Raw genomic sequence first — 17,821 nt, forward strand, 5'->3', positions numbered from 1 at the left:
CTTTGCTATTTTTTTATTTTTTTTTTTATTCTTTTGACTTTTATCAGCCCTGAAAAGTTTGGCTGATGCAGTTCCTGTCTGCCCTGCGGCAGCATTAGCAGGAGGCCGTCTGTCAGCGTGATGCACGGACCCGGGTTGTTAATCAGGTCGAATCAGCACATTTGCTTGTTTAACTCGGCCGCCTTATTAAAATGAGAAAACCCTGTGTTTAATTTCTAATGTGGTAACACGTGTGCTGACATTAAACTTCTCTAAAAAAGGTCTTGAATTGGTTCTGGTACGTGAGATGTGGATTTTGAAGTTGATATCAATGTAGCTGGAAACACTTTATAAGAGCAGCAGCTTTGGAGATACTCAGCTCTCCAGCCATCACAGTTTGCCCACTGAAATGAGCAGTCGGTCATAATGTTATGGCTGAGGAATGTATTCCTTTCTGCCGTGTTCGCTGATCTTGCCCCCCTTTCATCACCACCTTCCCCCAGCCCCTCGAGGGGTTCTCGGCCCTACTCTCCAACTGCTCTCAATCGCCCTCTTCAGTTCTCTTATCGCCACCCTCCCTGCGGTCCGCGCACAGACGATCTCCCTCACATCTTCAGCGAGAGCCTTCCCCGGCCGGCTGCACGCCGCAAGACTTCATCACGTTTCCTTCACAAGTAGAGACTTTCACTCCTCTCGTCCAGACGGGAGCCGTTTAGGTCTCCTGTGAGAAAGGAGCTGCTGCGGCACCTCATTCATCCTCTCAACGCCGAATGTTTTTCCAGTCGCTGCCCTCTGTTCAGTGAAGCACCAGTGGCCTAAATTTGGAAAAGCACGTTAATTTTTTACCCCGGCTGGCAAGGGCCTGTCAAGCACAGCCTCACCTGCTGAAAATTTAACCAGTGCTGCGCCGAGGAGAAGGAAAAGCTTTTGCATTAAAGCGCCCTCCATTTTGTGTTCGTTTTTAGAAAAGACTCATCAGCAGATTTGTTAAAGTTTATTTTCATCCTCCATTAGTCCGTCTTTATTTTTGGTAGAACTTGTTTGCTGAGTAACAGGTTTTTGGTTTGAAAATGGAAAAAAGAAAATGTTTCATGGTCAAAGTGGAAATTGACGAGAACATATGACATGAAGTAGATTCAGTTGCTTTTCAGCGTGATTTGACAAACCGTGGTCTCAGGAGACCAGTGTATTTGAATTTATATTTATATATATATATTTTTTATTTCACCATGGCATATCAATACATCTCCATTCCGTTTGTGTAGCTGATGTGTGCGGCGCTCTAACTCATTGTCTGTCTTCTCTCAGGTGGTACCATGGCAAGCTAGACCGAACCATCGCTGAGGAGCGTCTGCGCCAGGCCCGGAATCCTGGCAGCTACCTCATCAGGGAGAGTGACCGCCGGCCCGGTTCATTTGTCCTGTCTTTCCTCAGCATGACCAGCGTGGTCAACCATTTCAGGTATGACGGCAACACCAAAAAAAAACAAAAAAACACTAAATCTCAGATGCTGGGTTTCAGTTACCCCTAGAAATATGCCAAACCTAAATATCACAATAAAAAAAAAATGGTAACGGAAACACCCACATTACAAAAACCCTCCCAGATATATCGCTAAAACACTTTTACGCTCTCATGAGGTGGTTTTTCAGACATTTCCGTATAAAAGTGTATCAGCAAAAGTGCAATGGAAACACTTTTTCTTCGTATCACGGTCACCCAAGTTGTGAGGTGACCAGTTCTTTGAAGTCCGTCTTCCTCAAAGTGCGAGACTAGACTTAATGAGTGCTGCAGCTCATTCGCAAAACACCTCTCAATGACAAGGAACGAAAAATGAAAAACGGTTGTTAGAAACACAGCTAGTGATTGGCCCAGTGTGTGTCTGCAACCTCTGCTGCTAATAAGATGCCGTGTCTGAAGTTGTGGCCTACACGCTGCAGAGAAACCCATTGTCCAGTGACGTTTTTTTTTGTAATTGTCACTGCAGGAATCACGTGAAATGGTTTACCATCACGGCGATATACACTTGTCTAACCTGTCCACCGCACATCTGGGAGAGCCCTTTTTTCGGTGCAGTGGTTGCATGCATGTCACCCTCAAGTCGAAGACAAAGATAGGGGAACTACACGACTTGTTCATTTCCTGTTAACCAAAAGGGCAGAGAGCCACAGGCTGCAGCAGAACGAGGAGAAGTGCTCAGAACAGGTGTTGAATGTTTCGGACTGAAAAAGAAGCGTTTGGCGGCCTAATGTGTCAAACATCTTCAGAGTAATAGAAAGACTCTTTTTTTTTTTGCTAGTTTAATAAGGTTTAATGGCGTTTCCCCAAATTTGCCACAGACTGAAGATTGAACCGATTCGTTTTTGAGCCGTTTTAAAAACACACTGATCATTACTTCATTAAGTGTGGTGCTTATGAGGATCCTATAAATAGAAGTAGTCTAGAAACGTGCTCGCAGTGGGGGGTGGGGACGTAATTTACTGGCTTGAAGGCAAATTTGTGCGAAGCATCTACGTATTAGAATTTGCTGCATCTTTGCAGCGGCATCCGTATTTGGACCTTTTTCCACTGTGATGGCTACAGGGTTTTCAGCCTTATTTGCCAAAAAATTTCACCTTGATCGATGAGCAAAGTCATTCAGCCGTGAGGTGGTGATTCTGGTTTATAATTCATACCAACATGCACGCTTGGATGTCTGCTGTACTCTACCACTGCGTGTTTGTCTTCAGGTCTTCATGCATTCTTTCATGCAGTGTGTGCGGAAAGAGGAAAACGGGCTGCTCACTTTTTTGACAGCAATACCTCAGGGTATTTTATAGTCAGTAAAACAAGATAAATAAGACATTGCAATCTGTTCTCCCCTTCAGTAATGTGTTATTTTCAGCATGAGGATACATAAACCCTGCAGCCGACATGTAAGCGACGAGCGTGTTCTCTCTGAGATCAAGGTCTGCACTTCAAAAGATAAAACAAAGAATGCGAAGATGGGATGTGACTAAGTGGAGATGGCATTATCTACTTGACTCATTTTGGTTTATTATGGGCCGTAGACTCTCAATCAGAGATCTCCTGACTTTATTATCATCACACTTTGCTCAGATATGATTTTTTTTTTTTTTCCATTCAAGTAACTCTTTCCTGAGATTAATCGCAGTCGTATTAACAAGCCGCACCTGATTCACACCCGATATCTGTACATGCGCAGAGAAACAAATTCCATTCCGATCAGCAGTCGCATCATAGCCAGAGTGATCCAGTCAGGGTTCAGTCTCCTCACGCTTTTATAATTATACTGTCACGCAAAAGACGTATAGTAGTCTAGAGCCAGATACGCGGGTATAACCGGATGTCGCTTACAAATACGATTATGAACCATGCACACAGAAAGATTCGGTTGAAAAACCCAGCTCGAACATTAGGGCCTTTTTGGCTCGATCAGACTTCCTGTTTACATCAATAGTTACAGGTCTCTGGTACAAACTCGAGTCTCATTTTGTTAAATGAAGCTGTGAATTCTATGCGTCAAATTAATTAAAGGTTTTCTATTTACTTAACCTGCATTTTTAAAAATAACCAAACGCGTTCTTCTGTTTTTATCATGCTTGTATCATACTCTCTGTCTGCAGGATCATCGCCATGTGCGGGGACTATTACATTGGTGGGCGGCGGTTCTCTTCTTTATCAGACCTGATTGGTTACTACAGCTATGTGTCGTGCCTGCTGAAAGGAGAGAAGCTGCTATCGCCAGTGGCGCCTCCAGAGGTAAAAACTAATTGTCTCCTCTTATGAATAAATTCCATTTACAGTACATATTTGCAGCACTCCTCACCCTCTTTTCATTAGCTGTATGATGTGGCATTAAGTGATGTGATCTTTCATCACCCTATCTTGTTATTATTAGAATAAATAGTCTACATACTCACTCTAATGATGTGACTAACTTTAGGTCACGGTGTCATATTTGAACTAAAATAATACACCACAGAACAGCGTCATTGTAACGTTTGCTCCTTTGAAATAGAAATCTGTAGCTTAATAGAAGCATTTGACGCAACTTCTTGTCCATCCTCTGTCACTTTTTTTTTTGTTTGTTTCAAAGTGAAACTCCTTACATGTTCCTCAGCTGTTCTCTGATCTGATCATATGTGTCTGTGGTTTGAGAAACGTATGTCAATGTGCACTTTTTTTTGTTTTTAAATAACTCGAAATCAACCTTGACGTTTCGAGCCACTTCCTCCTCGAACCAGAGATTATTTTCACATCCTCCTCTTCCCTCTCGTCTTTTGCCTTCAGGCAGCGTTCTGAAAGAGTTTAAGCCCAGGCTAATGCTAATTATGCCTTTTCAGCCGAGTGTGATGTCTCCCGTTGGGAGTCGTAGCAGAATACTCGATTTTGTCAAATAATTAGGGGATTTGGCGCGAGTGTAATCCTGGAATGAGCTTTTGTTCTTTGCGCGCATGTTTCCACAGCCCGTGGAAGACAGGAGGAGGGTCAGGGCCATACTTCCATACACCAAAGTGCCAGATACTGATGAGATCAGGTGAGAACCTGTGTGGGAATGTGAAAAATAAACTTTGCAATAACAATAACGTCTTCTAACCAGTCACATTCCTCACATTACTTTTCTTTTTTTTCTTTTTTTTCTTTTTTTAAAGAAATGGTCCACAGTGGTACAGGCACACACAAGCGCTGATTATGTCTTAAAAAATATCAAATTTTCCTATATTGCTCACAAAGAGCAGCCTGGTTTCCTTCTGATTTATGCCACGGCCGCCTGGAAAGCACATCATCTGAAAAGCAGTCCTGTCCCTATCATTAAGCTACAGTAGGCACCCTTACCGATGATCCCAGCCATCCCCGGCTTCCTAAATCTGATAAACATCTGTCTGAAGTCAGCCTGGACTCGGAGCCTGCCAGCGAGGCACAGGCGCAACTGAATAGACAGACATGCAACATTTACCTCAAATGTTATGAGTCAAAGGAGACACCTACTGGCTCTGCTCTGGTATTATAATCCACGCTAAAATAAATATCGCACGTCTACGTACTTACTCCGTTGATCCCAATTTCCCTTATTCACGATCACCGTCACGGTAGCTTGATACAGCAACAGTTTGAAGGTTTTTCTTAATATTTAACCTATTTTAGTGCAATCTACTGCCTTGAATTGACTTGTCCCTTACGCCTGCACCTCCAGCTTCCTGAAAGGGGACATGTTTATTGTTCACAATGAACTGGATGATGGCTGGATGTGGGTGACTAATGTTCGCACGGAGGAGCAAGGACTCATTGTGGAGGATCTGGTGGAGGAGGTGGTACGTACGACACATTTTCACAATATGAGTTGTCTACAATGCATCATACCGTAGCAGAAGCAACAGAATAGTTCTCCCGTACTTGGGAGTTAATATGTGAACATACGGAATAGCAAATAGTCATTGGTGTCTTGTCTGGTTTCTGTTTCAGGGCCGGGAGGAGGATCCACATGAGGGAAAAGTGTAAGCTGACTTTTCTTAACGTCCAGCGTCTGATCAGTGGGAAAATTACAAAACAGGATATGACATTCGGTCAATGAATTACTACTCGACATTATCATGTGAAAGTGGTTGCTGGTATAAAATGAGGCCACATGTAATTGCAGGACAATAACCACCTTATCAGTCGAGTCTGGTTGTTTGTTTCCACAGACGCAGCCTTGTTTCCTTAACACATAAATTATGGTTTGATTTGCCGTGACCAGCAGAGCAGCACGATGGCACGCCATTTACCGTACGAGCCACTGCCTAATCTTTTATCATGTCCTTCGGCTGTGGCTACTCCTCACGTACTACAAGCTCTTCTTCTTGTGATACATTTACACACAGTAGTGATTAGTTTTACAAACACCACACAGTCAGGTTAGTTTACTATGACAAATGTCCCCAACAGAGACTTTTCGAGATTTGAAAGACCTGAACATGTGGTTTGAATGAGTTCATTCAGTCATCTTTGTTTTTCTTCTGGTTCTCATCCAGCTGGTATCATGGAAAAATCACCAAGCAAGAGGCCTACAACCTCCTGATGACAGGTACCATTTCTCTTTTCCTTTCACGAGGACAAAGTTATTAATCACTCAAGACATTATCATAACCTCTATGTCTCTTTGTCCCTCACTCTGATATTCCTCTGCTCCCTCTCTCTCTCTCTCTCTCTCTGATGTCACAGTTGGCCAGGTGTGCAGTTTTCTAGTCCGGCCGTCAGACAACACACCTGGGGACTACTCCCTCTTTTTTCGCACCAATGAAAACATCCAAAGGTTTAAAATCTCCCCCACCCCCAACAATCAGTACATGATGGGGGGGAGGTACTACAACAGGTACGTATTCAGTGAGAGCTACAACAGATTTATATGAAGAAACGACGTATGCTAACTTTTGGTTCATGTCCTGCGCCTCGTTGCTCCGTGGCAGTGTTGACGACATCATCGACCATTACAAGAAGGAGCAGATTGTTGAGGGTTACAACCTGAAAGAACCAGTATCTGTTCAGGTAGGCACAACCCCATACCATCATTATTATTATTATTATTATTCTCCAACGTTTATGGTGGTAAACGATGCACTAGACTTTCCTTGATTTCTCCAGAGTAACACTTGGGTAATTTAAAAAAAGAAGAAAGAAGAAGAAATGTAAAGAAATGTAAGCAGGACTGATTTATTTTTCGCATTTCCTGTAGCAGCAAGAACAAGTGCTTACTGACACAGTGGATGGGAGAGAAATCTATAACACTATCAGACGGAAAACAAAAGACGCTTTCTACAAAAACATTGTCAAGAAAGGCTACCTCCTCTTCAACAAAGGTAAATGTGTCTCGTATGGAACTTTATAATAGCTTCCAGTCGCGTCAAATAATACGTCGCCGGTCTTTTATCATGATCAGGTCAGTCTAAATGTCCACATTTCTCTGGCTTTCCTCAACTACAGGCAAAGGCAAACGGTGGAAGAACCTTTACTTCATCCTGGAGGGGAACGATGCTCAGCTCATCTATTTTGAAAGCGAGAAGAGAGCCACAAAACCCAAAGGGCTGATCGACCTAAGCGTGTGCTCTGTTTATGGTGTGCATGACAGTCTGTTTGGCAGGTGAGACGTCAAAATATTGTTACCGGTCTGAAGAAATCTGTCAGAAAACTCAGCTGTTAATGTTGACGCCACATTAAATTGAAGACTTGAGCAGTGTGGAGCGAAGTGATGTAAAAATCTTTTCTTCCTTTTTACTTTTTCAGGCCAAACTGTTTCCAGATTGTTGTTCAGCACTTTAGTGAGGAGCAGTACATATTCTACTTTGCGGGGGAGGCTCCAGAGCAGGCGCAGGTAAATGATAATGGGTTCATCAAACGTTTATTTTATTTATCGGATCAAAGCTAAAACAGCAGGTTGTGTGTTAAAAAGAAATGCTTACTACGCTGTGAACTGTTCCTTCTATTTGTGTTGAACCTCAGGTTTATAACTTGGATCATTTACTCCCTGCCAATTTTTTAAAGCACCTCATTCCTTCTTATGCTGATAGAAAGCTTTTTTTTTATTGAAAATGTTTATGTTAACCAATGTAAAGTGATATAACACCCACAGTCTGGATATAATATTTAAATTTACAGTAAAAATGTGTGTGGAGCGACTAATGAAGTCGAAATGTAAAGTATTTTTAAATAATTAAGATAGTGTTTCTGTTTAAAATTCTAGCGGCCGGTGTTGTAGTTTCCAGTTTTACCTCATGGTGGCAGTGCTGTCTCACTGTTGCAAAGCCTCGACCCAGTCACAATGTCACACATCTGCTCATTTTATTGTCAGCGCATCATGCAGCTCAGTTACAGTTTTTGTTCAGAACAGTAATTATTTCCATATTGGTGACAACACGTCTGCGAATGAAAAAGTACCCAAGGCTGCTGATGGTAACACGTTAATAGAAGCCTCTGTTCAACTGAAAAAAAAAAATAAATAAATAAAATCAAATGTGCTAGCTAATTCAAGTTTCCTATATATAGACAGAATGTATAAATGTAACTTTTACACGTGCTCGGTCACAATTGCATTTCCAGTTTTCTGTCGCTGTTTTTAACCCTTTTTAACACAATGCGAACAGTTTACAGTGTTGTGGGGTTTTGGGGAGTGTGAGAGCTCATGACAGCAGCAGCCTTCTCTTGTTTTTACAGGACTGGATGAAATGCCTTCAGACTTTCTGTAGTAACTTAAGGAAAACCACTCAGCCCACCTCCAACAAGAGGCTCAGACAGGTACGCGCTCCATCAAACAGTGTGTCTATGTAGACAAATCTGGTCGTAATTTCTGACAAAATGTGCACAATTGCAATAGACTATCAACTAATTATTAAAGTGAAGATGTTCGTTTCCTTTAAAGTGGTTTCACATTATATCTTATTTCCTTTAGCATGAGGCAGATGGATTTTTTTTTTATTATTATCATAGGAGCAGACGTGATCAGATTCTCCACACATGCTGTTTTTGTTTTTGTGCTAACTCATTCATCTTTCTCTCAGGTGAGCAGCTTGGTGCTGTATGTGGAGGAGGCCCACAAGTTGCCAGGGAAGTATTTCACCAACCCCTACTGTAACATCTACCTGAACAGTGTCCAGGTCGCAAAGACGCACCCAAGGGAGGGTCAGAACCCTGTCTTCACGGAGGAGTTCATCTTTGAGTAAGTCTGTTACTCCCTCTGTATTTTACCCTCGTGTTTCCTGCGACCTGTTTTACTTTCTAGACACTTTCCACTTGTTTGCAGAATTTCAAAATACCTTTATCTGTTGTTTCAGTGACTTGTCCAGTGAGATTAACAGATTTGAAATCAGCCTCAGCAACAAAACAAAAAAGAGCAAAGAAAGTGACATCTGTAAGTACATCAGCGAACATTAAAGCAAATGAATTTCTAAGTTTGCCTTCACGTTGCTTCTCACCACTTCGCCCCGCTCTGTCCCTCGCAGTGTTCATGCGTTGCCAGCTAAACCGTCTGCACAAGGGCCAGATGATCGACGAGTGGTTCCCTCTCAGCTCCCACGTTCCTCTGAAGGGCATCGAGCCGGGCTCCTTGCGCGTACGCGCCCGCTACTCCATGGAGAAGATCATGCCCGAAGAGGAGTACAGCGAATTCAAAGAGGTCCGATCCGGCGAAAACGTGTTGTGATCGCAGCTTCTGTGTGTATTTGACTCAACTTCATGTCGTTGTCGCATGTTGTTCCCCTGCAGATGATTCTGCAAAAAGAGTTCCACGTCATCTACGCTCTGGCCAATGTGTGTGGTCAGGACCGCTCCTTACTGGCAAGCCTCCTTCTGAGGATCTTCAGACATGAGAAGGCTGAAGCCCCACTACTCAGGACACTCAATGACAGAGAGATTAGCATGGAGGGTAAGAGTCACCGCACAGTAGTAACAATTAAATCTGCAGCTGATGCATTCTGATAACCTTCCTCTCCCTGTGCACTATCACCAGACGAGGCCACGACATTGTTCAGAGCGACCACCCTGGCCAGCACTCTGATGGAGCAGTACATGAAGGCCACGGCCACGCCCTTCGTCCACCACGCCCTCAAAGACACCATCCTCAAGATCATGGAGAGCAAACAGTCCTGCGAGGTAAAGTCCTGCAGGGAAGCGTTCGGGGTGCACGGAAAACCTGGCACGTCACCCGCACGGCCGAGGTCTCAAAGCAGCTGCGTGTGCGCTTCAGTGAGACGTGACGAGATACGTTACTTAAATAGGGTTCGAGTTGAGTTAAATGCAGCACACTCTGAAATTAGACGTCAAGTCTTTGGACTCAGAATTGATATGTTGAGATTCCTGGGAATCTCTGGGTTGCAGCAAGAGAGGCACCTACACAGTATTACACAGGTATTCACAAGGCTGGGACTGATCAGTGTTTTCCCCAAAGGTATTCAATGATGACAGATCACATGTCGGAAATTTGAATGAATTCACCTTCATGTGCTTGTCTGCATCCCCCTCACTATCTTTCTTTTTTTATTTTTTATTTTAGCTGAATCCTTCCAAACTGGAAAAGAATGAGGACGTGAACCTGAACCTGGCTAATCTCCTCACCATCCTGTCTGAGCTAGTGGAGAAGATCTTCATGGCTGCGGAGATCCTGCCACCGTGAGTTAACACGCTCGCATACATCTACTCCTTGTCACTTGTACCAGCACATAGTGACCCAAATACTGAGTCTTGTATCTCTGTGATGACCCATCCAGGACGCTGAGGTTCATATATGGCTGCCTGCAGAAGTCTGTGCAAAAGAAGTGGCCCACCAACACCACCATGCGGACGAGAGTCGTGAGGTAAGGACGCCGCTCCAGTCGCTTTTAAAGCGTTTAGGTTTCAACACGTTGCTGCCGCTGCTGTCAAACTTCACCGCTCTCGTTCCCTCTCCAGCGGCTTCGTCTTTTTAAGACTGATCTGTCCTGCCATCCTCAACCCCAGAATGTTCAACATCATCGCTGGTGAGCATCCGCCGCAAAAACGCGCACAGTAACCTTCCTGTTTGCCGCGTCACGTGTTAAGATGTGTGCGATTTGTTTGTGCAGACCCTCCTTCTTCGACGGCGAGCAGGACCCTCACCCTGGTGGCCAAGTCTGTCCAGAATCTTGCCAACCTCGTTGAATTTGGTGCTAAGGTAGGAACTCTCTGAAAACCGGGACTTCAGAGCCCAAAGTGTTTTTTTTTTACGGCAAAGTGCCTTCGGAGTGTGTGTTAGCGTTCAGCAGACGTCTCTCTGTTCTTGAACAGGAACCCTACATGGAAGGTGTCAACCCCTTCATCAAGAACAACAAACATAGGATGATCATGTTTCTGGATGAGTTAGGGGTGAGTCACACTTTTTCAACACAGAAAAGTGCTGCTATACTCCGATAATTGAGTCCAGACATCTTTGGCCGACCGAGGAAAATTTCAGCTCACGCAAATTGACAAAAAACTATTTGCTGATGAATTCTCCCCCGTGTCCCCAGAATGTCCCTGACCTCCCTGAAGCCACAGAGCACTTTAGGACAGACCTGTCCCGGGACCTGGCCGCGCTGCACGAGGTCTGCGCCGTACACTCGGACGAGCTCCGGACGCTGAGCAACGAGAGGGGCGCCCAGCAGGTCAGAGGCAACAGCCGTGAAACGCGCGACGCAATTTATGCACGTCCACTTTTAGGAGACCTTTTTTTAAAATTCCCGTTTCCTTTTTTTTTTTTGCAGCATGTGTTGAAAAAGCTGCTGGCCATCACAGAGCTCCTGCAGCAGAAGCAGGCTCAGTATGCCATGTCCAACAGCAACAGGTAGTACTGCACTCCTCCTCTCCTCCCATCCTCCCATCTTTGCGCCAAGTCTCCTCCGCCGGAGTGCAGCCCAGAGGAGACCTAGCATGCTCTACCCTCATCACCATGGCAACCCATCCACCACCCTCCGTCATGTCTTCCTCTGATAGCCCCGCCCATTCCACCCACCTACCTAAGTACCTGCCATCTTGTCTTGTTCACCACAAGAGAGCTATGCAACAGCAGCAGCAGCAACTGAGTACAACAAGCGACGCAGTTACTAAAAAAAAAAAAAACAGAAAGAAAAAAAAAACTTGCACCAATGACTGACAGACAGCTGTATGCACAAGAAAAAGATATCCCCCCCCCCCCATAAACTTTTCACGATTCTGACTTGGGTACATTTCATTCATCACGGGGGGCCAAACGTTAAGAGGTTTCTCTGTACCCGCGATTGTGTTTTCCACAGCACAGGTTGCCAAAGTGTGTCCCCCTCCTCCCGCTCAGTGAGAGGAAACTGACATGAAGAAGCTAGTTCCCTCAGAGCCCTTTACTGGTAACTGGATTATGAGTGAGAATGCTTTTTATACTGTAATTAGTGACTGATTTATTTTAAGGTTGTGACAATATCTGCAAAGTGCTGAGACGAGCATTTCTGTCTGTTCTTTTTGTTTTGTTTTTGTTTTTTTTTTTCTTCCTTTGTTTTCTAGATTGGAACAAAGTCTATCAGAAAAAAAAAAAGTATGGTTATTTTATATTAATAAATTCTCTTGCTGGAATCATGAGTATATAAGTGAGATGAGCTGAATTTTTTTTCCTCCAATTGTATCAGCCTTTTTTTTTTGATTTCATTGAGGCTTTTTTTTTTTGAACTTCTCAATGAATGCCAGATGAGACACATAATCAGAGAAACCAAGTAAAATGAAAGTGTTTACAGCAGTAATTTTCTTTTTTTTTTTTTTTGGAATAGTACAGACTGTATCAGACATGCATGCACTTATTATTAAACTGTTTTTGTAAAGTAGATTATGGAGTCGTTTATTGTCAAGGTGGAGGAATGTATGCATGTACGGCTTCGGTTGTTGCTTTTTAAGGAATATTTTTAATCCCCGGAAACATGTATGTAGAAAAATATCTTTATTTTTTAGTACAGAATGAAAGGAAAGATGACCGGTGTATCGTGTGGAACGTAAATATGGCACGCACACTTACAAATGGTGCCGCTCCATTGCATTTCTGTCCTGTGACTTGACAGTTTAAAAAAAAAAAAAAAAATGGAAATGAAGAAGTATAATAACTTAAAGCTCGGTTTGTTTCCACAGGCTCAAACCAGATCTTCGTCAGTCCATTCCTGAAATGAAACAAAAGTAAATTTGATTAAAAAAAAAACAAAAAAAACAAAAACAAAAAGCAAACGGTTGAACTTGGAACAAACGCGTCCAGTAACCAATACGAGAACAAGGTCTCACCTCTTCTACCAAACGAGGTTCTTTTGCCACGTGGCCGTCTTCTTCATATCCTCTCTTCCGTTTGCTGTGAAAAAAATAAATAAAAACATATTAGCAAACGTGCATGTGAATCACTGTTGGTGAACTCCCCCTTGATGTCCATTGTCCATAGTCAGCGCTCATTTAGGTAACATCTAGTGTCCACCGCTCCTTCATGACACCATCAGTAGTCGTAGTTTCCTGTGTCTCCTCATTTTCAACTGCTGTAAGTAATTGAATTAGTCTGCGTTTTATTAGTCTACAAACGTGTCCACTTTATCTTACAGGACTGAGTGCACCATCATGTCACTGGCCGCTGCCATCCAGGTAATGTGAGTTTTACAGATTTTCCACCGGGGAATCGAAAGTGCGGAACGCGCAGCCAGCCAGCCAGCCAGCCAGCCAGCCAGCCCGCCCGAGTGAGGCCTCGTCCTGTGAGCCTCACAACCGACAGACCAAACTGAGTTTCTGCTTAACACGCATGTGGCCTAGATTCCTGGCAGTGCAAATGCAATACGGCCGTTCTCCGTGGAAAACCACTTGCTGCATATCTGAACACTGTCCTTCCAAAGCCCTTTTCCAAAACGTGTGCGGACGCGCGGCGCCTCGCCTCAGAAGGCCGAGTAGAAGAAGGGGGTTTCTGGGGTGGCCTGCGATGCGCCGAACTGTCTGAACTGCTTTCACCCCGGTTGTTCCCGCCGCTCCCCTCGAGAAGCCTCGAGTGGCCGGCGACTTTCGCCGAGCGCCCTTCTCGGCCGCTCCTAAAAACTCGCGGGGACGTTAGAGGGGAGGTGATCCAAAGCATCGAAGTAGCGTTTTCTGCTGTCATCAGGGAATTTAAACATAGCACCTCTATCCAAGACGACACAAGCCTTAACTCCCTTTCTACTCACCGTCCTCTCCACCCGATTTTATGATGAGCTCTTCCTCAGAACCATTCGACGTCCACCGTCTTTCAGCGTAAACTTCCACGCAGCACGGGAACCACTTGTTACATTTTTTTTTTTTTTACATATATAAATATATATACACGCTGCTTTGTTTGTCGGTGTTACATACTTAGGCTTGTATAGAAATAAACTGTTTGTGTATGACATAGCTGAACAGAGACGAAAGATAGTCCAAGACCCTGTAGGAGATTACTCGTAACCTGTTCCGTGCATGTGTTAACCCTGAATGGATCCTTCTATAGTGAGTGGGCCTACGTATATGCTGCTCTAACAACCGTCACCTGAACTCCCTCTATGCCTTTTTCTCCCCCCTCTCCCCTCCCCCGATGTAAACGAACGCTTTCACGCCCTCCGCACCGACTGTTTTCATGTAGATCCACTCTTGAGAAGTCATGCCACGCACAGATTTGCCACCTCCATCGGGTCTGTGGCGCCGGCGCGTGCCTCCTCATGAGTCGAGCAGCTGCAAAGTCTGAATCTGTGCCTGTCATAGCTTAAACGTTTACCAAACTGTTTACTGTAGTTGCACTTAAGATACCACGGACCTCACCAAGTGTTAAAACGGACGACCGGCGACAGACGGAGGTGACGAGGAACGAGTCGAAAAAAAAAAGTCTCCGCATCCGCTGCGGGTGATGAAGGTAGTAGCATTGTGAGAAGCTGTTGCGTTTCTGTGTGTCATGCAGATGATGATGATGATGATGTGTTCCTTTTTATTTTTCTACCTGATACTGAACCTTGAACCTTTTGCATCTTAGATACGAGACAACCTGGCTAAAATAAAACTGTTACTACGAACGACGAGTGGACACCTGGAGTCAGTCATTGGGTGCGGGGCGATGGAAATCACATGTTTCATATTAGGACCAGTGACCACGCTTAGAGGTTTCTAACGTAAACCCTGTTGTGTAACATCCTTTCTCTTTCTAGTTTGGCAAATTCTCACATTTCTTTGCACTTATCCAAAGTCTGAGACTGATCTGGATTATAAGAGTTGATAGCAGGACACGTCTGGTAAAATTGCATCAAACACCCTGATGAAGTGTTGCTGGACTCTTGACTTTTCTATGATGGAATGTGCGAAATGCATATAATACTTCTCAAACAGACTTATTTGCAAAACCTCGTTGATGCACTTAGCAAAATGATCAGACGTGTAACATGACATATACCAGACCAGACCAGCCACCTCCACCTCATAGCAATGACACCAGTGCCTCCAAATTCAGTTGAACTGATCGAGTAGGGATCCACTGGAACAAGCCTGATCCACTGAGGCTCCTCCCCACAACCCACAGGACCCAAAGACCCCCACTAACAACCATCTGTTGCCACAGGAAACCAGCCGAAGGCCCACGTTCATTCACAACTGTTTTGGAAGCACAAGGGGAGACCTACACAATATTAGAAGTCATAATGTTATGCCTGATCGGTGTATATGACAGAAAATAGGTCCCTTTTAAAAAGCGGAGTAGATAAAGCAGGGGTGTCAAACTCACTTTAGTTCAGTGGCCAATTTGACCAGTATGATAACAACATAATAACCTTAAAATAACAACAACTCCAACTTTTTCCATTTGTTTTAGTGCAACGAAGAAGACATAAATTTGGAGAATGTTTACATTTAACAAACCATCCTTGAAAAAAGTGAAATGTCTTAAGACAAATAAGTGCAATTTGGGTTATTTTCATTGCACTCCTCTATGTGTTTTTTGCTCTTTGCAAATTCATGCGGCGGGCCAGATAGGACTCTCTGGTGGGCCGCATGTTTGGCACCTGTGAGATAAAGGACTGATGGTGACAAAGATTCTTCAGCTCCACGATAAAGCCACACATCCTGACTTTTATGCGCGACAATACCAACACTGATAAAAACTTGAGCGGGTTGCTTCTGCTTACTTGCTTGAAACGGCAAATTCAGCGTGAATCCTCTCCAGCCTCTGTTTGTACACATTCACCTCCTCTGATTTGGGCAGTTCGTACTTCTTCAGGAGAGTTTTCATCCCTGGGTGAAAACAGGAAACACATGCATGTCAAACAAGAGCGCTCAGCATCGCCATCTTGTGGCCGTGAAGCTGAAGGTGCGGTTACTCACGTCTCATTGACTCATACATCTTGGAGAGAGTTTCTTTGTCTTCTTTCAGCCCGAGGCATTCAGTCAGGTAGCTGGTAGTCACAGACAGTGAAGAGAGGGGATTGTTTACAATGAAACAGGAAAAAATTATCCTGTTTTTTTACATTTAACTATGTAAATTCTATGTTTAGGATCAAGTTTCATCATTGAACAAAACTAAAATGCTGCTGTTGTTGTTTTACCAAAGTGCAGGACATATAATAATATTTCAACTCAGCGTTTTAAAAGTCAAATGGGGCACCGTCACCAGCGAGTGACCTACCTCTCCATGTGAAGACCGGCTCTCGAAGCGCTGTTCAGAATAGACGTCAGAGCGATCTGAGAGGGAGAAAACAGCAGCCCCGCGTCCGTCATGGTTGCCTGCGTCAGGAAGTCATCAGCACTCTTCCTCAGCATCTCTGGGTTCTCCAGCGTAGGGTATCTAGTCTGAGGGACGACACTTCATGAGGACAAGGCGAACAATCTGACAAAACTACTAAGTAGGCTAGATCAGTGTTCGGGATTGACAGCCCTCCAGGAGACCCCCCACCTTGAGATCGATGAGCAGACCCTCCATGGGTCTGTAGGGGTTGTGGACCACCAGGTGAAAATTGAGCTGCTGTATTAGCAGCAACTCATACTCCAGGATTTGCTCCAGAACTCTTTCCTGTCCTGCTGGGGTCTCCTGCAGAAGGTTGCCTACAAACTGGGTGCTGGACACGTTGAACTCGTCCACTTTACAGGATAGGTATGCGCATGTCAACCTGAAACAAGAAGGGGAGGTTGAAATAGTTGCTATATGTCATATACTGCAATGTGACATGGTATGTGATGTCAAATGCATGTTTACATATATTTGTTACCCCTCAAATATACAATACTCACATGATAATCCTGGGGTGATACTCCATGATGGAGTTGTTCAGGTAGAATCTTCTGAAGTACATGACTGCTGTACCCTGCACAGATGAGACACGCGCGGATCAGGCGTCTGCGAGGTCACATTATTCCGATCAAGCCAAAAAAAGAAACCACATACGTACCACAACAGACTTCGGCATCACCGGCTTAAAAGCATTGCAGAAGTCCACCAGTCTCCTCTCGTAGTGTCGAAACAAAACGTCCTCCTCGTGGCGCTCCAAGAACATGGACCCGCTCACGGGCTGAGTCAGACAAGAGGAGGTGATGTTATTAGGTAATGGCAGCAGATAACTCACCTGTGGTAGAACAGGTTCATGGCACTATGCGCTGCTTTTTATTCCTTATCAGTCTCTCATATAACATCACTAATCCTACGCTGCACTTGTATCAAGATTAGTTTCAGCCATAACATTATGGACACTTGTCTAATGCTGAGTAATACAGTGGTTTTAATGTTGTGGCTGATCGGTGCATAAATAAAATAGAATCTAATTGAATTTAACTGAATTGAGGAAAACGGTCAAAAAGCCTTGGTTTAAAAACAATACTTAATATTATTTATTCTGTCCCACCTTTCCACTTTCTAGTATTTTGTTACGGAACTTCTGATTGGCCTTCAGCCTCATCTGCTCAACTTCATCTTCACTCTTGAAAATCCAGAACTTTCTCTGTGAGCTGTTGTGGAACATGGCGGCAAACTGTCTGTGGGTAAGGAGGAACAAAACGGTCCAAATACCAGGTGGAAATACAAGAGCACACACATAAAAAAAGTTAACGTTAGCCTACTGCTAAAAGTGTAACCGATGAGCGATTATATTAAGATAACTTACGTTTTTTGAGATGGAAATGTACGTTAATCCACCCGCATCGGTGGCGCGTAGCGGGGATAGATGCCTATGTACGAAATAGCCTTTTTAATTTCTCGTGAAACCTCAGAACCGTTGCTTTAAAAAATCAAATAGCAGCAACAACAAAATCAACCACCGTCTCCTTCCTTTTGCGTCAACGCTGTGGTCCCATGTTGATGATGCATGGCCACGGCCTACCGTAATGTAGGGAGCACAGCGCCTCCTAAAACCGCGCT

The 17,821-nt window shown here is 44.1% G+C and overlaps 2 protein-coding genes and 1 long non-coding RNA gene across 7 annotated transcripts in view; 2 read left to right on the forward strand and 1 right to left on the reverse strand.

Moving 5' to 3' along the window:
• The window catches only part of rasa1a (RAS p21 protein activator (GTPase activating protein) 1a), a 26,862-nt gene extending 12,358 nt beyond the window's left edge, over positions 1–14,504 (forward strand). For 3 of the 4 annotated variants that reach the window (XM_047591564.1, XM_047591562.1, XM_047591565.1), the window contains 25 exons: positions 1,288–1,440; positions 3,606–3,741; positions 4,449–4,519; positions 5,177–5,294; positions 5,446–5,477; positions 5,994–6,046; positions 6,184–6,334; positions 6,429–6,507; positions 6,695–6,818; positions 6,943–7,099; positions 7,243–7,330; positions 8,170–8,250; positions 8,514–8,671; positions 8,787–8,863; positions 8,955–9,127; positions 9,217–9,376; positions 9,461–9,603; positions 10,004–10,119; positions 10,218–10,304; positions 10,399–10,466; positions 10,551–10,639; positions 10,753–10,830; positions 10,974–11,108; positions 11,208–11,287; positions 13,041–14,504. In XM_047591564.1, coding sequence (XP_047447520.1) covers positions 1,288–1,440; positions 3,606–3,741; positions 4,449–4,519; positions 5,177–5,294; positions 5,446–5,477; positions 5,994–6,046; positions 6,184–6,334; positions 6,429–6,507; positions 6,695–6,818; positions 6,943–7,099; positions 7,243–7,330; positions 8,170–8,250; positions 8,514–8,671; positions 8,787–8,863; positions 8,955–9,127; positions 9,217–9,376; positions 9,461–9,603; positions 10,004–10,119; positions 10,218–10,304; positions 10,399–10,466; positions 10,551–10,639; positions 10,753–10,830; positions 10,974–11,108; positions 11,208–11,287; positions 13,041–13,089 — 2,656 coding nt within the window. In that variant the 3' untranslated portion in view covers positions 13,090–14,504. The remainder of the gene's footprint in view (positions 1–1,287; positions 1,441–3,605; positions 3,742–4,448; positions 4,520–5,176; positions 5,295–5,445; positions 5,478–5,993; positions 6,047–6,183; positions 6,335–6,428; positions 6,508–6,694; positions 6,819–6,942; positions 7,100–7,242; positions 7,331–8,169; positions 8,251–8,513; positions 8,672–8,786; positions 8,864–8,954; positions 9,128–9,216; positions 9,377–9,460; positions 9,604–10,003; positions 10,120–10,217; positions 10,305–10,398; positions 10,467–10,550; positions 10,640–10,752; positions 10,831–10,973; positions 11,109–11,207; positions 11,288–13,040) is intronic. The other variant, XM_047591563.1, reaches the window with a different exon arrangement.
• Positions 11,549–17,769, reverse strand: ccnh (cyclin H). Of its 2 annotated transcripts, none has more exons than XM_047591568.1 (10): positions 17,568–17,769; positions 17,310–17,435; positions 16,860–16,979; positions 16,702–16,775; positions 16,367–16,580; positions 16,100–16,263; positions 15,799–15,869; positions 15,603–15,708; positions 12,736–12,799; positions 11,549–12,617 (listed from the first exon to the last, which is right to left on the reverse strand). In XM_047591568.1, exons 2-10 carry the CDS (start codon positions 17,424–17,426, stop codon positions 12,591–12,593), a joined length of 957 nt encoding a protein of 318 aa, XP_047447524.1. In that variant the 5' UTR covers positions 17,427–17,435; positions 17,568–17,769; the 3' UTR covers positions 11,549–12,590. The 2 variants fall into 2 exon arrangements, with proteins under 2 accessions (XP_047447524.1, XP_047447522.1); XM_047591566.1 differs by having other exon boundaries at positions 17,310–17,439; positions 17,568–17,768.
• The window catches only part of LOC125011989, a 33,496-nt gene continuing 33,089 nt past the window's right edge, over positions 17,415–17,821 (forward strand). Inside the window, exon 1 of the long non-coding RNA XR_007113242.1 lies at positions 17,415–17,476. This is a non-coding gene — a long non-coding RNA (uncharacterized LOC125011989). The remainder of the gene's footprint in view (positions 17,477–17,821) is intronic.

Source organism: Mugil cephalus, chromosome 8, assembly GCF_022458985.1.
Source record: "Mugil cephalus isolate CIBA_MC_2020 chromosome 8, CIBA_Mcephalus_1.1, whole genome shotgun sequence".
Classification (NCBI taxonomy): Eukaryota; Metazoa; Chordata; class Actinopteri; order Mugiliformes; family Mugilidae; genus Mugil; species Mugil cephalus.

Bases quoted from the DNA above. Each gene is read 5' to 3' on its own strand.
- ccnh (XM_047591568.1), bottom strand. From the start codon at position 17,426: ATGTTCCACAACAGCTCACAGAGAAAGTTCTGGATTTTCAAGAGTGAA. The intron at 15,870-16,099 runs GTAGGTCACTCG...TGTGACTACCAG, and splicing joins GCCGGTCTTCACATGGAGAG to CTACCTGACTGAATGCCTCG. The intron at 12,618-12,735 runs GTGAGACCTTGT...GTTTCATTTCAG, and splicing joins AACCTCGTTTGGTAGAAGAG to GAATGGACTGACGAAGATCT.